At 37.3% G+C, this 14,048-nt stretch overlaps 1 protein-coding gene across 2 annotated transcripts; it reads right to left on the reverse strand.

Moving 5' to 3' along the window:
• Positions 1-7,988: 7,988 nt before the first annotated feature.
• LOC147299952 (uncharacterized) lies at positions 7,989-13,731 on the reverse strand. 2 transcript variants are annotated; one of them, XM_086247335.1, is made up of 6 exons: positions 13,424-13,731; positions 11,926-13,003; positions 10,835-10,927; positions 9,439-9,661; positions 8,882-8,964; positions 7,989-8,376 (listed from the first exon to the last, which is right to left on the reverse strand). In XM_086247335.1, exons 2-5 carry the CDS (start codon positions 12,048-12,050, stop codon positions 8,914-8,916), a joined length of 492 nt encoding a protein of 163 aa, XP_086103461.1. In that variant the 5' UTR covers positions 12,051-13,003; positions 13,424-13,731; the 3' UTR covers positions 7,989-8,376; positions 8,882-8,913. The 2 variants fall into 2 exon arrangements, with proteins under 2 accessions (XP_086103461.1, XP_086103451.1); XM_086247325.1 differs by having other exon boundaries at positions 9,342-9,661.
• Between the last annotated feature and the right edge of the window lie 317 nt (positions 13,732-14,048).

Raw genomic sequence — 14,048 nt, forward strand, 5'->3', positions numbered from 1 at the left:
TACTTAATAATTACATAATAAAATTACACGAATAAATCACCAATGTGGCAACGGAAAGTAGCAAGCTTATTCAAAGGGACTTGGAAATGGTCTTCGATAGTTAAATTAAGCCGAATTGGGTTAAAATAGAACCAATCCAATGGCAGTAACGGCGACAATGGTTTACCTAAAATTTCAATTTTACAAATTATCGTAATTGGAAAACCAAACATTAAGAAAATGAAACTTCATGATAAGGGGATAAATTTGTTTTTCATAATCTATGTTTACAACTAAACGAAACACCAAAATGACCAAATCAAACCCCAAATAAAATCTCAAACCTTTTTTTTCTTTCTAATTGCCTAAAAACTTCAAATCTCAATCTACCTTAAAAAAAAAATAAAAAAAAAATTTTCTCTTCTTTTTTTTCTCTTTCCTTTTTTTTTTTTTTCCTTTTCCTTTCTTTTCTCTTCTTTTTTTTCTTTCCTTTTCCTCTTCTTCCCACGTGACTTTCCTCTTTTTTTTCTTTACTTTTCCTCTTCTTCCCCAGTGGTCTTCCACTCTTCCCCTGGGCTTCGTCTTCTTCCAGTTCAGCACTTCAGCCTTCCTCTTTTTTTTTCTCCTCTTTTTTTTCTTCTCCCTTCACCATTTTTTCTCCTCCCTTCATAATCTCTCTCTTCCCTCTCCCTCCTCCCTTCCTAATCTCTTTCTTCCTTCTCCCTCCGACGACGGCGCGCCTCGCAGCTCCCTCTCCGATCTCTTCTCTCTCCGGCGACAGTCTCTGCCTCCCCTCTTTCTCTGGTCTCTGCCTCCCCTCTCTCTCTCCGGTCTCTACATCGAAAATTTCGCCGAAATTTCGAGGATTTCGGAAAATTTCGGCGAAATTTTTCGAAATAATTTTGGTATGGTGTTAAAATTTCCATACCCCTAAAAAACGAAATTTTCGACGAAATTTCGCCGAAAATTTCGAAATTTTACTCCCTGGGTCAGATGACTCAGTCACACGTGGCGGCCAGCTTTACTTAGATGGTCTCTCGTGGGTTTTGCTCGGGTTCGCTTTCCTTCTTAAGGGTTTAGTCGGCAATGAGTATTTGAAAATAAAAATCAAAATAGCAAATGTACCCTCATTTTTAAGTTAGTATCTCAATTTTAAAAGAGAGCTGCTATTTGCACACTTTTTTTTTTTTTGCACACCCTTTTTTCCTACACACCCCTTACTAATTTTTAAAATATAAAATTTCTTTTTGATACTCCTCTCTCATTACCAAAATATCACAATCTCACTAATATGACTAAATTTCTCCTTACACACCCTCTCTACCCCACCCCACCGGCCAACCCAGCCCATCATTGCTGACACCCACCTCCGACTTCATCACCATCGTCATCGCCGTCGTGAACGCCATCAATGGTCTCATCACATTGATGCCACCCATATCTCCACCATAGCCATTGGAAGTGAGTATGCTCTAACCTAAATTTTTTTTATTTAAATGTAAATCTAATGTTTTTTTATCTAATTTCAATTAGTTAATCCATCCCAATATTGTTTTCGTCTGTTTGAGATGATTTAAAGTGAGGATTTAGGGGTTTTGGAGTGAGAATTTTCGGGTTTGTTTTTTTTTATTTTGCAGCTCGTTCGGCACTAGTCTGCCGAACGAATCCATTTTATTCGGCAGTCAGCTACCGAACGAAATGAATTGGTTCAGCAGTACTCTACCAAACGAATCCAAAAATTCAGTTTTAAATATTTTGGTTCGACAGATGACTGTCGAACAATACATAATGGTTTGACAACCATCTGCCGAACAATTGATAATGGTTCGACAGGCAACTGTCGAACAATGAACAATGGTTCGGTGGTTACCTGCCGAACCATTTGTGTTGAATTTATTTTTTATTTTTTATTTTAAGCTTTTGAAAAATCTTATATTTGCTAAAACAATTTTCAATTTCTTGTTTGAAAATATAGGTATGAATAGAAGAAGAGGAAGACGTGGTGCATCTTCGTCTAGAGGGGAAGTCCCCGATGTTGCCGATGATGTCGATGTTGGACATGTGCACAGAACACGACCCACAGCTTCTGGGCGAAAAAGGCTAGTAGAAGCATGAGCTAGTCATAAGGCAGTTCCTGAAGAAGTTGAGGTTCAGGTTGAGGATTATAATGAGGATAATCCCAACGAGCTTGCTGAGCCTTTCCCTGGAGGTCCCATTGACACATCCCTGTTGAGAAGTTATGGAACTCACGTAGCTGCTGCAATTTGGAATAACGAGGTATGATCTTTAATAGTTGGTATTATATGCTTGTGTAACTTGCAGTAATAATGAATGAAGTTTTTTGGTTATGTTTGAATTAGGAACGAGATCCTTTAAGGTGCATGTCCAAAACCACCAAGTTTCATGAGTGGAAGTTGTGGGCCAGAACAGATAATGACCGGTTGAAAGGATATATCATTAATTCTGGGTTAACATCACTGGTTCAGTGTTCTTACCGTACAGTTGATAAGGTGTTGGTGTCCGCTTTTGTTGAGAGGTGGCATCCGGAGACCAATACATTCCACTTGTCTTTTGGTGAGATGACTATCACACTAGATGATGTAGCCAACATTTTAGGCATTCCGGTTGGTGGTGCACCAGTGGCTACATTTGTTGAGGATAACATTGATTCTGAATATCTACTAACTGCATTTTTAGGAGTTAGTGGGGATCAGGCATCTGAGCAGTTGATGGATTTTGGTGGTGAGTACGGACGATTAGAGTGGTTACGTACGTGCTTTAGTGATGTCACTGATAGCGACTATGAGCATGAAATCCAGTGTGCAGCCCGAGCGTATTTGTTGTATTTATTGAGTTTCACCTTTTTTGTAGATAAGACTGGCACAAGGGTACAAGTCCAATATCTCAGACTGCTGACTAATCTTGATACTATTAGCCATTATGCATAGGGTGCTGGATGCTTAGCTTGGTTGTTTAAACAGTTTGGATTTGCCTCTCAAGCTGATGTTAAGCAAATTAGCGGTTATATGACACTTTTAGAGGCTTGGGTGTACGAGCACATGCACACCATTTTTGGTTCATCATACGACATGAATTATTATGAGAATTCACCTTGTGCACTCCGCTGGACTCCAAGGCGGGATAGTGGGAGTAATCTTGAAACGGTTCAAAGAATACGGCAACGACTTGATGTTTTGTCGACTGATGAGGTATATTTGTAATTTAGAATTTTTTTTTATAAATTTAGGATTATATTATTATGTTATTGTTTTCAACTATATTATGTTATTGTTTTTTTTCAGGTTATTTGGGAACTATACAAATCCCAAAGACAAGCACACCAATTGCCAGCTATAGCATTCTTCACAGGAATGATAAGGTGTTTTGATGTTGTTGAGCCTTATTGTCCCGAGAGAGTACTTAGGCAGTTTGGGAGGGTACAGAGGATCCCTCATGCACCACGTGCGGTTTTTCAGGGGGTTCGAGGTTTGAATGCGCACTCGTATAGACCCATGTATAATTATTTGGCTGGTATGTGGGAGGCATGGGGGAATCACATGTTGTCTGAAGAGGCGCGCAGTATATCGGTGAGGCGGCCATCAGATACTGTGAGAGGATACATCGATTGATTCACCGCTATATCACATCCAATCGTCCACAACCCTACTCGTAGAGGTGCATTTGACCCACACGCCACATCGGATATTACATACTATCGGGTACGTAAATTTACACTTAAAATTTTCTTATTGTCTGACTGCATTTGCTAATGTTGGCATATTTTGGCTTTTAGGAGTGCGAGGCTCGTATGCTACGAATTACCCAGCCGATTATTGACATGAGCGAAGAAGTTGCTATCACACGTCTTACTCACATCTATCAGTCGGTTCAGAGTTTGCAACATATTCTAAAGGGGACGCACTTGCGCGCAGGACACTATGACGTACCAACGCGGTTCGAGATGGCATCCCCGCCAATGATTATGTGTTGATGGTTTTGTAGTTTGTGTAACTAGACTAAGGTTTTATTTATGTGAAATATTATGGTTAATTTATATAATTTTCGCACAAACTGCATGAAAAAAAAAAATTCATATTTTGTCATACAGTTCGTTCGACAGTATACTATCGAACCATTTCAACTTGTTCGATAGTACACTACCGAACCAATTCATTTCGTTCGGTAGCTGACTGTCGAATGAAATGAATTCGTTCGGCAGACCAGTGCCGAACGAGCTGCGAAATTAAAAAAAATGAATATACCTGCCATGATAAATTCACATACTTATATATTTTTAAATAATACAATAATCTCATCATAAGTGTAAATAGTGCATCAAGTTCAAGGCTATGATAAGTAAATATAAATAATGCATCAAGTGCAGAACATAATTAATCACTATCAAAAGACACAGGTTCTTGTGTGGATGAATCACTATGGCATACAAGTTCTTTGAATTGCTCAAGGCAATGTTGGTATCTAGTATACCACATTTTTGCGCTTTCGGTGGCATACAAGGTTCACACGGTTGGCATAGGTGGCATGGGGTGATATGATACCAAGTGTACCTATTAAATAGCATTAGACATGAGTCTTAAAGATAATTTAAATATCCAATAAAACAAACCATATAGTTCAATGTGTATATGTACGAAATGATCGTCATTGACAAAATCGATACCAATCTCACGAATCTCGGATCTCTCTAGTGTATCTGGGTGTACGCTAAATGGTAGGCATGTTAGGCATAACGATCTAGATACATGGGTCACCACTACACCATAGCATGTCGCGATTACATATCTCATCTCTAGCATGTCCATCTAATAATCCTTTGGTGCAAGAAGAGGTTCTTCAAAATACTCAATCAAATGCTTTAGCTCAGCAACTCGAGATCGACCAAATATGGACTCATATAGGATGGACAATGACCGTAACGAGTGGAATAAATCTATGCGCACTTTCCGCCACGCATTTTGACCTAACCCTAAAGCCAAAGCTACGACTCTAAAGCCACAATGACCGTTGGATTTCACATCAGTAGCACTGGTAATGAATGGCCTAATGCTAGCTTTGAATTAATGTGCATATCGGTGGGTCGAAAAAGATGGCGTGAGTGATGTCTTATATGCCTGTAGAAAAATATCAATAAATTCAATTATGCAACGAGTATTAGTAAAATAAAGTCAGATTATCTAGTTTGAATGAATTATATACCTCCAATTTGGATACTCGTGCCTTTGGCATCTTCTTTGGCGAATTGGTGCCAACTGTACATATTTTAGGTGATGGTGAGTGGCTATTTTGACCCGAAAGTGCATACTTAAAGGCAGATGGCAAACGGCGGGTAGAAGTGTCGGCTTTACTAGGGCGCCCTTTAGTCTTAACCTTCGCACGCGGTTCTTTTAGACCCGTTATTTCTGGATTCATAAGCTCTTCTATTTTTAAACTTATCATCCTCTTAGTGTCCTCATTCTGTCCTTCCATCCATATTGCTAGTCTATCAAGTGTTGATTGAACTGGTAGATTTGACACTATGACTTGTGGTTCGTTAAGCATATCCAACTTTCTCCAACGGGGATGCATTAAATCAAGTGGAATATGCATCTTATGTCGTCTATACGACAAAATCTCATGTGCACATGACAAACAGTGTGTTTGGCGGATGGTGCAATCACATGGTAATGTTGTGGTCGGATTTGAATCGGCCCTATAAAAAGAAAAGAATTACATTAGTAAGTGAGCATGATATTAATGAAGTGTTCAAGGTAGTAATGCCAATTAATTAGTATCCAAATTATCGACCAATCTCACAAGCAATAATAGTCAATGCCGCCATAGATACATAACCAATCAAATCCTTCATTTCCGGCTGTCTCATTTTGACTTGGACAAACGTTAGACTCTTCTCAAATGATGCCGTAATGTGTGTATGATGCAATACTAATAATAAGTGAATATGTGCCCAAGAGGTATCAAAGGGAACTTGGCTCTAGCCAACTTCCCTTTTTAGCTTTGCGTGTGCACTTTCCGCCCTATTAATAGAGTCAAGTTAGTTTATATGCAACATAATATAATAATTAACCAGTAATTCCCAATATGAGAAAATGTTTACCTATTGGAAGTTGTATGACCAAAATGCATACACGTGTCTGTCCATACAGCCACGAACTTCTCCATGAAAGGTATCAACCAAGTGTCCTTCAAATAGTCAATAACTCCAGGAACCCAACCAAACTTAGATTCAATCTGTTGTAAATCTCTTAAATACACATCTTCTAACGTTGAATTTACCAAGTAATACCACGAACTATAAAACTTATCCCAATCATCCTTGATTCCAAACCTTTTTCTTGCAATTTGCCATAACATTTTTGCTAATGTGCTACTTACACAATAAATGTCTAGCACTAGGAAAAACAGCAGAGATTGCATTCATGAGTGCTAGATCTCGGTCTGTGACAATCACATCAGAAAGACAATCATCGCTGAGTAACGACCTCAATCTAGTCAAAGCCCAACTAATGTAATTGTCTTCCTTTTCATAACTAATGTAAGCAAATGCAACTGAGAAGTCATGTTTGTGGATGTGACCCCAACAATCTCAAAGGGTGGCAAACGGTATCTATTAGTCTTATACGTGCAATCCATGATCAATACATGTGGAAATGCACGTAAGAGATCAACACACCCAGGATGGTTCCAAAACAAATCAGTCACAATATCATCACCACCAGAACATCTATGCCACTCAAAGTATTTGTGTTCAGATAACTTACTTAGCAAACACTGCATTTCGGTTTTTCTAGCCTTCTCTTTCACCTTATGGCGGTGTTTGACATTGTATATTGTTTTGATTGTTGTTGTATTCGAATAATTCTTTTCCTTTAAGATGATCAAAATCTGTTTCGGTTTCACTAAACTCTTAGACATATCTACCAATAAAGAACTCTCTGTTTCAGATAATCTCCCCACAAATGAATGTCCTTCACTAGTAACTAAAACTCTATGGTTATGCACTCCACATACCACACTTAGCTTTCATTCATCCTCATTACCAGTTTGCACACCCTTTAATGAGAAGGGGCATCTACATCTTTTCGTAATAGAGTCCCTACCATCCTTACACTACTACAATAATGTAAATAGACAACGGTGAAAAACCGTTGTCTATTTACCCAAAATTCCGTCGTCTAGGCGAGTGACGACTATAGTATATTTAGACAACGGTAAAAACCCGTTGTCTAAATGGATTAATACAACAGTTATAATTTAAAACTGTTGTCTAGTATCCACCAAAATGCCCAATATTCATCTTAAACAGTTGTGTTGAAACCCAATACACAACGTTTACAGATACAAAACAATTGTATTAGTAAAGATTAGACAATACTTATATGATATAAATGTTGTCCAAAGTATTATTAAACATCCGTTTTAAGAAACACCGTTGCATAATTAAGTATAAAACCGGCATGATGATTGTACATAAGAAACTCAACAACAGTTTTTACTAAAACATGTTATTTTAATTACTTATACATATCATTTTATATCTTAAAACCGTTGGGTAATCATTTTTTCCACAACTTTTTTTAACTATATGTGATGTTAAGTTATGTGTTTGATAAGTAATTTTTTTTCAAAAATGTTGTATAGATAGATGATACACATCAATTTTTTGGTTAATCGTTTTAACTGTTGTTAGTAGGTGTTTTATACAATGGTTATTTAACTAAAACCGTTGTCTATGATTAATTAACATAATTTTTTAAAATTTAAAACTGTTGTTTGTTTGATTCACATTTTAATATCCCTGCTTACATCCAATTGAATCCCCATTAATTCCCTGCTTGCATATCCAATTGGAATTAAATCCCACTAAATCCCTGCTTGTTGCATCCAAAGTAATCCACAAATATTGGTAACTCAAAAAGATCCATGAATTCATTAAATTGGAATTGGAGTTTACAAAGTCGATCATGATAACAAACCCATTCACACATTCCTTGCCAATTAATGTACAGCCCAAAAAATTATAAGTAACTTGATAACTACAAAAAGTACTTGTTGATTACAAAAACTATAAAGCTAGGGATGACATGGTCTAACCTAAGTAATCGTGCAAAGTCAGCCATATAAATACCAAAATATCTGACTTTGCAAGATTAGCTAGTCAATGAACTGCTCCCATCATAATATTGCATGTCTACACAGCCTAGCCAGTTAGCTACACAAAATATTTACCAAAAAATGCTTGTTAAACCCAGCCAGCAGATTTAGGGAAGTGAGGAGTACGTATTGGATCTACATATAGCGCACCAGAAAACCTGCCCATTCAGCGCGTACTTCATCAATCTGGTCCTGTGAGTAGGTGTTGTCTTTTCTCCTTTCCCACTGAAATTAACCATGGAGTAACAAAGGGATTAACATAAGGGAATACACCAATAAGAAATTCAACATTTTTGTTTAAATAACCTTTTTTTTTAAGTAATTGAATGAATCAATAAAAAAAAGGAGTTCAGCATTTTTGTTTAAAGGGTTCTTGCTGCTTCCAATTAGTTCAGCCAACTATGAAAAAACACACCTAGAGATTCTCTCCTAATTACAAGGCCCCGGATGTTTATTAATAAAAATGTTGTATATCAAGGGATTCAATCTAGTTTTAAAAAACTAAAATGCTTTGAGTAACTTAATAGTGATAAACATATACAACTACTCGGTGTTCTGTTTATTATCGACATAAATCATCAAGAAATGGATGTCAATATTCATTACCAATGCATACACAGCATGTACAAGAGCAGAACTTTGGTTTTGAGTTTCCTAACACCATCTGGCTTTCATATTAAATTAATAGCCACAATGATGCGAAACAAATAATATAATGATAGCTCTATACCTAGAAAGCTGCAAGATTTGCAGAAATTTGATTCAAGGCTTGCGCGTTTTGCTCCAGAAGCTCTCCTGTAATACCACCAATTGCTGCAGACAGAACAAGCAAATTTTAAAAAACCATTACAACAATTCCTCTCGAAAAGGAAGCTCTAGAATTTAGAACTCCAGAGCATTTTAATTGCAAAGCAAGCCACTTCCAGTCCGAATGCATAAGATCAGCAGCACATAGTGGCAATACATAAATTAATATATGTACTTATCTTAACATGAACAGGTCATTGCAACTTCTATTCAACTAATACTATCATGACAAACCTTTAGGTTATATATACACATACCAAGAAGGTCAATATCTTAAAAAATCCTCCATTTCCTCATTAGAAACATATGGATGGAGGGCATGTAGAATCCACCCCCAGACAACTACATCAAATATTGTCCAAATATCTAAGCCTAAGTTTTACCTTCTCGCAAATATTTAAAATTTGAGGGGTGAAATGAAAAGGGGTCATTCGGGCAATCACGTGCTAGGTGACCCGTCTTCCTACAGTTGTTACATGCCTTCTCATTTGTGCAGTCAGCTGCAATATGACCCTGCTTGTAGCAGTTGTTGCACAACCTCAAGTCCCTAGGTGGCATTGGGGGAGCTGTACAGTCTCTAGCGCGATGTCCAGCCTTACCACAAGTGTGGCAGATGCCTTCGTTTGGGCAGTTACTGGCCATGTGACCAGGTTCCCGGCAGTTCCAACATAGTGACTTTGTGGTACACTCCGAAGCAATGTGCCTGGTGAAATATTTGAATGGCACAATTACAACTATGTCATGAAACATATAAGCATCTTTCTTTTTTCTTTTTTAAAGGAAAGAATGAAAGAAAGAAACATCTGGATGAGGCAGGTCATCATGAGATAAGAAACCATGCAACCTTATTGAAGCAATGACACAAATAATTTACCCACCATTTTCACCACAAGGTACTGCTACTTTGCTTAAAATGGAAAATATAACATTCTAAATTGTCTAAATAGGTCTAAATCGTGCAAGTCTCTAAAATTTTAACTTCTTTCCATCACCAATCTCAAGAGAGAGAGATAATGCTTAAATATTAAAGCAATCCTCACTCCTAACAATATGGAGACTGGCCTCACAAAATACCAAAAAAATGACACATTGTCACGTATTGATGCCTTGTTATTGGTGGGGACCATACATATTTTTCTTGAATTTTCGGTTTTTTCTTTTGAATTTATTTTGGTCATACTCTTGAATTACAGTTAAAGGAGGAGGGATTTAAAAGTGTTATTGCTGGCTGCTACTTGTTATTGTCTAATGTGGTACAAGGGAAAACATGGATACAACAGTAGTAGAGGCAGAGGTGACACTGAGGTGGAAACAGAGAAGAATAAGTTAACCAAGAAAGACAGTAACTAGGGTGGTTGTGAGGCATAAAGTAGTAGCTGTGGTAATGTCAAAAAGGTTATGACAATAGTGGCATTAATGGGGGCAAGCCTGTGGTGTTAAAATTTACTGACACTACTGAATGGTGGCAATAGTTGTTTAACTGTTGAAGATAGAAAAGGAGGGAGGAGTTGGTAAAGAACTTGAGTGGATCTTGATTTTGGAAGTGACAATAATTTCTAGACAGAAAAATGGGGGTATAAACAGAAGTTTAGGAATTATTGGTAAAATTATAATAGAAATAGAACACTTGGTAGCAGAAGCAGAGGCATCTGTCCTGGTAGAGACAGAAGAGGCAGTGTTAAATGCCATACGCTCAAATTCACATATTCAGGAAATGGATGTTTGGGCTATTAACTAGTCAAAATTTGATTTTCATGGATTTCAACTATCTAGGAAGTCTGGACCCCCAGAAAAGAAATAAACACCAGAATATAATGAATGGCTAATAAAAAAATAATAAAAAGATTATAATGAATGGCAGAATGAGTTTCCATACCCAGGAAGACCACAATTGTGACAAATTGCAACATTAGGGCATTCTCTAGCATAATGGCCCGGTCGTTTGCAGTTCTTGCACAAATTGTCTCGGCTGGCAAAAAATAATAATAATAATACATTAAGTTCCAAGAAGAAAATAATGGCATTGCAATTTCACAACTTAAATTGTAAACTTCTCATGGCTATCACTTATTAATCATGCAAATTAAAAAGAAAAGGTCATAAAAAAGTAGAATATTATTTGGAGGATAACATTGTAATCCATCAATGGAAGCCAAAACATAAACAAAACACTAGAAAACCTGGTGGAACTCAGAGAAAGAGAAAGCAAAACAAGGCACCCCCTCTCTCCCACCAAAAAAAGGGGGGGGGGAGGCATGCTATTAAATACTTCAAATACAGATAAGATATCCATAAAAGCAGACCTTTTCTGTGTCAAATTATTTATAAAAAACAAAAAAACAATTATCCCAGTCAAAACAAACTGGGGGAAGAAAAATGGTTAAATGTCCTACATTATCTCATCAAGAAGAACCAGAGCCATAGTCACATAAAGAAACATGCACAATCACCCTTTCTCACCCAAAAGAAACATGCACAGCCAAAAGTTCAAAACATGAAAGTAAATATACCATGCACACTGAAAGTTTAGAAAAAATTCCCAATGAGTTGCACAAGTAGTTAAGGAGTTAACACATGTACTGAGCTAAAAACAATTGAAAATGCAAAACTTAATATCCATACAACTTTTATGCACCACTAACATAGACAAAGTTACCTCTACAACCAAGATTATTTACACTAAAGTATGTAGTTAAACAATCAATTAGGATTGACTTTTATATTTGAAAACTTACAAAGCTCCAAACAAATGTACAAACGTTATTATCCAGAAGCAACATTATGAAATATCAACTTTAAAAGGTCTTCAAAGGCAATATTCAGGTAGAGGTCTTACTCAACACATACAGTTGATAATAAGATTCCAAACCATCTCCAATGAAATCATGTTGAGAGATTACTTTCTCCTTATACCCACATTTATAAAGACAAGAAAAGATATAAAATAATGGACAAAAGCCAGAAAACCTGAAACCCCGACGACCATCTCTCCTGTAAGGTGCATCACGATAGGAAAAGCGATCAGAACGGATCTTACGATCCGTAGGGCTCCTGCTCCTGCTCCTGCTTCGGCTCCTGCTGTCAGAACTCATGTTAAATTTATTCTTATTAACACCTAGCTCCACTGATTTGAGTAAAAAACACCACCACAACCAACACCACACAGCCGCTGCCTCCTCCCTGTCCACATCATAACCACACCCACATTACAACCACACCCAAGATCATATCCATGTGTCAAAACCATACCGACTACTTTCCCTTCATAACAGAAAACACCAAATCCCAACAAAGCACAGAAAATTTTCAACAAGAAATCCATCCCATAAGAATAAAATACCACCAAACTCAGAGCCCAGATACCAACTACTTTCCCTTCATAACATAAAACACCAAGCACAGAAAAATTTCAACAAGCAATCCATCCCATAAGAATAAAATACCACCACACTCAGAGCCCAGTTACTAAATACCCTGTTTCTCAGCCTCTTCCTTCAAAAGAAAGTCAAGCATCTATTGCAAACAATCAGGCATTCCATTAACTCAAGCCTACATAAACAGACAGACTCTACATAAACTCCAACTTCTTGAAACCATCTAAACAGATGAAATCATTTGAAAGCAGCCTAAAGTAGTAAAACAGGAAAGTTAGAAGAAACAAGTGTGACTGGTTCCTCATTGGACAAATAGGAATGTTTTAAGCTGCAGGTTGGAATAGGAAAGACACTCTCCCACAACTATAGGAGTAAACCAAATTGTAACTCCAGGGAATTTAGAAGGGCCTCTTATTGAAGAGAACCACAAGGACAGCCAGTGAGCTGGCAGCATCTCGCCATTGTGAAAATCTGCAGCCATTACAAAGTCCACCCTGTTCTAATCAGCATCTCGTCATCTAGACGTTAAAATGGACATCAACAGTAAACTTGAAGACTTTGTATGAGATGCCATCATCATTGTCCATAGTTATCATTGGGGGAGCATAGGGAGCAACATTGGACCGGGCAGCAAAGTGAGAAGGCTTTGCTGAAGTATCAATTACTCTCTCCTGAAAAAAAAAATGCAAAAATAATCCGTGAGCATTTGGGACAGAGGAAACAGATACACAAACAGAAATTAGAGGGGAAAAAACCCAGAAAACTAAATCACAACTTAGCCCAAAAAAAATTAAAAAAAATCACAAGATAACCATCACACCAAAGAAAAAAAAAACCCAGCAAACAAAAATACAAAACCCCCAAAATTAAAACATCTAAACCGAAATTTAAACAAAAAAGGAGAAGAAAACCCTAACTTTGAAGAAGAACCTAATCAGGAAATAGACAGAAAGATAAGTAAAACCCAATGAAACTTCAACACGGTGGAAGAACAACTGTAGTAGAGGAAACAACACTGCTGCTCCAGCTTGATTCGCGCAAAAACACACAAACCCAGATGGAATTATCAACAAGCGAAGCTCAAAACTTACCGTCGGGGCCAAGACTAGAACATTGAAACCTGCCAGAGGATTGACCTTCCACTCTGTGAGCTTTTCGTGTATCCGATTGCGAATCTTACCTTAATCTTGAAGTGGGTATCAAAATCCCTAATTTTTTTGGGGTTTTCTGGAAGTGGGAATGAAATCTGTTTAATTGTAATCATGGTGGCTAAAATGAAGAAGAGAAATGAGACAGAGATAGAGACATAGAGAGTTTGGCTGGACTAGGAGGAGGGGGTGCGACAGGACAGAGAGAGTTTGATAGTAGTAGAGGGAGAGAGAGAGAGCAGATCGAGAGGTTTGAGAAGGAGAGGGATTTTGACTGAGTGACAGAGGTAATGTGAAAATATAAGGAATGAGACATTACACAACCGGCCTAAGCTACAGTAATTTTTTTAATGAAATCACTGTACACCGGTTTTTTATAAATCTCTCGCTTACACAATGCTTAAAAATTAAAAACGTTGTTTAGACAAAACATAAACAGTCAACGGCCCAAAAATCATGAGATTTCATGTATTAAGACAACAGTTTTTTAAAAAACCGTTATGCTTTGAAACTACACAACAGTTTTAACAAAACCGTTATCTATTAAGTGTTGTCTATTTACATTATT

This window comes from Dryas octopetala, chromosome 1 (assembly GCF_963921425.1).
Source record: "Dryas octopetala chromosome 1, drDryOcto1.1, whole genome shotgun sequence".
In the NCBI taxonomy this organism is placed as follows: domain Eukaryota; kingdom Viridiplantae; phylum Streptophyta; class Magnoliopsida; order Rosales; family Rosaceae; genus Dryas; species Dryas octopetala.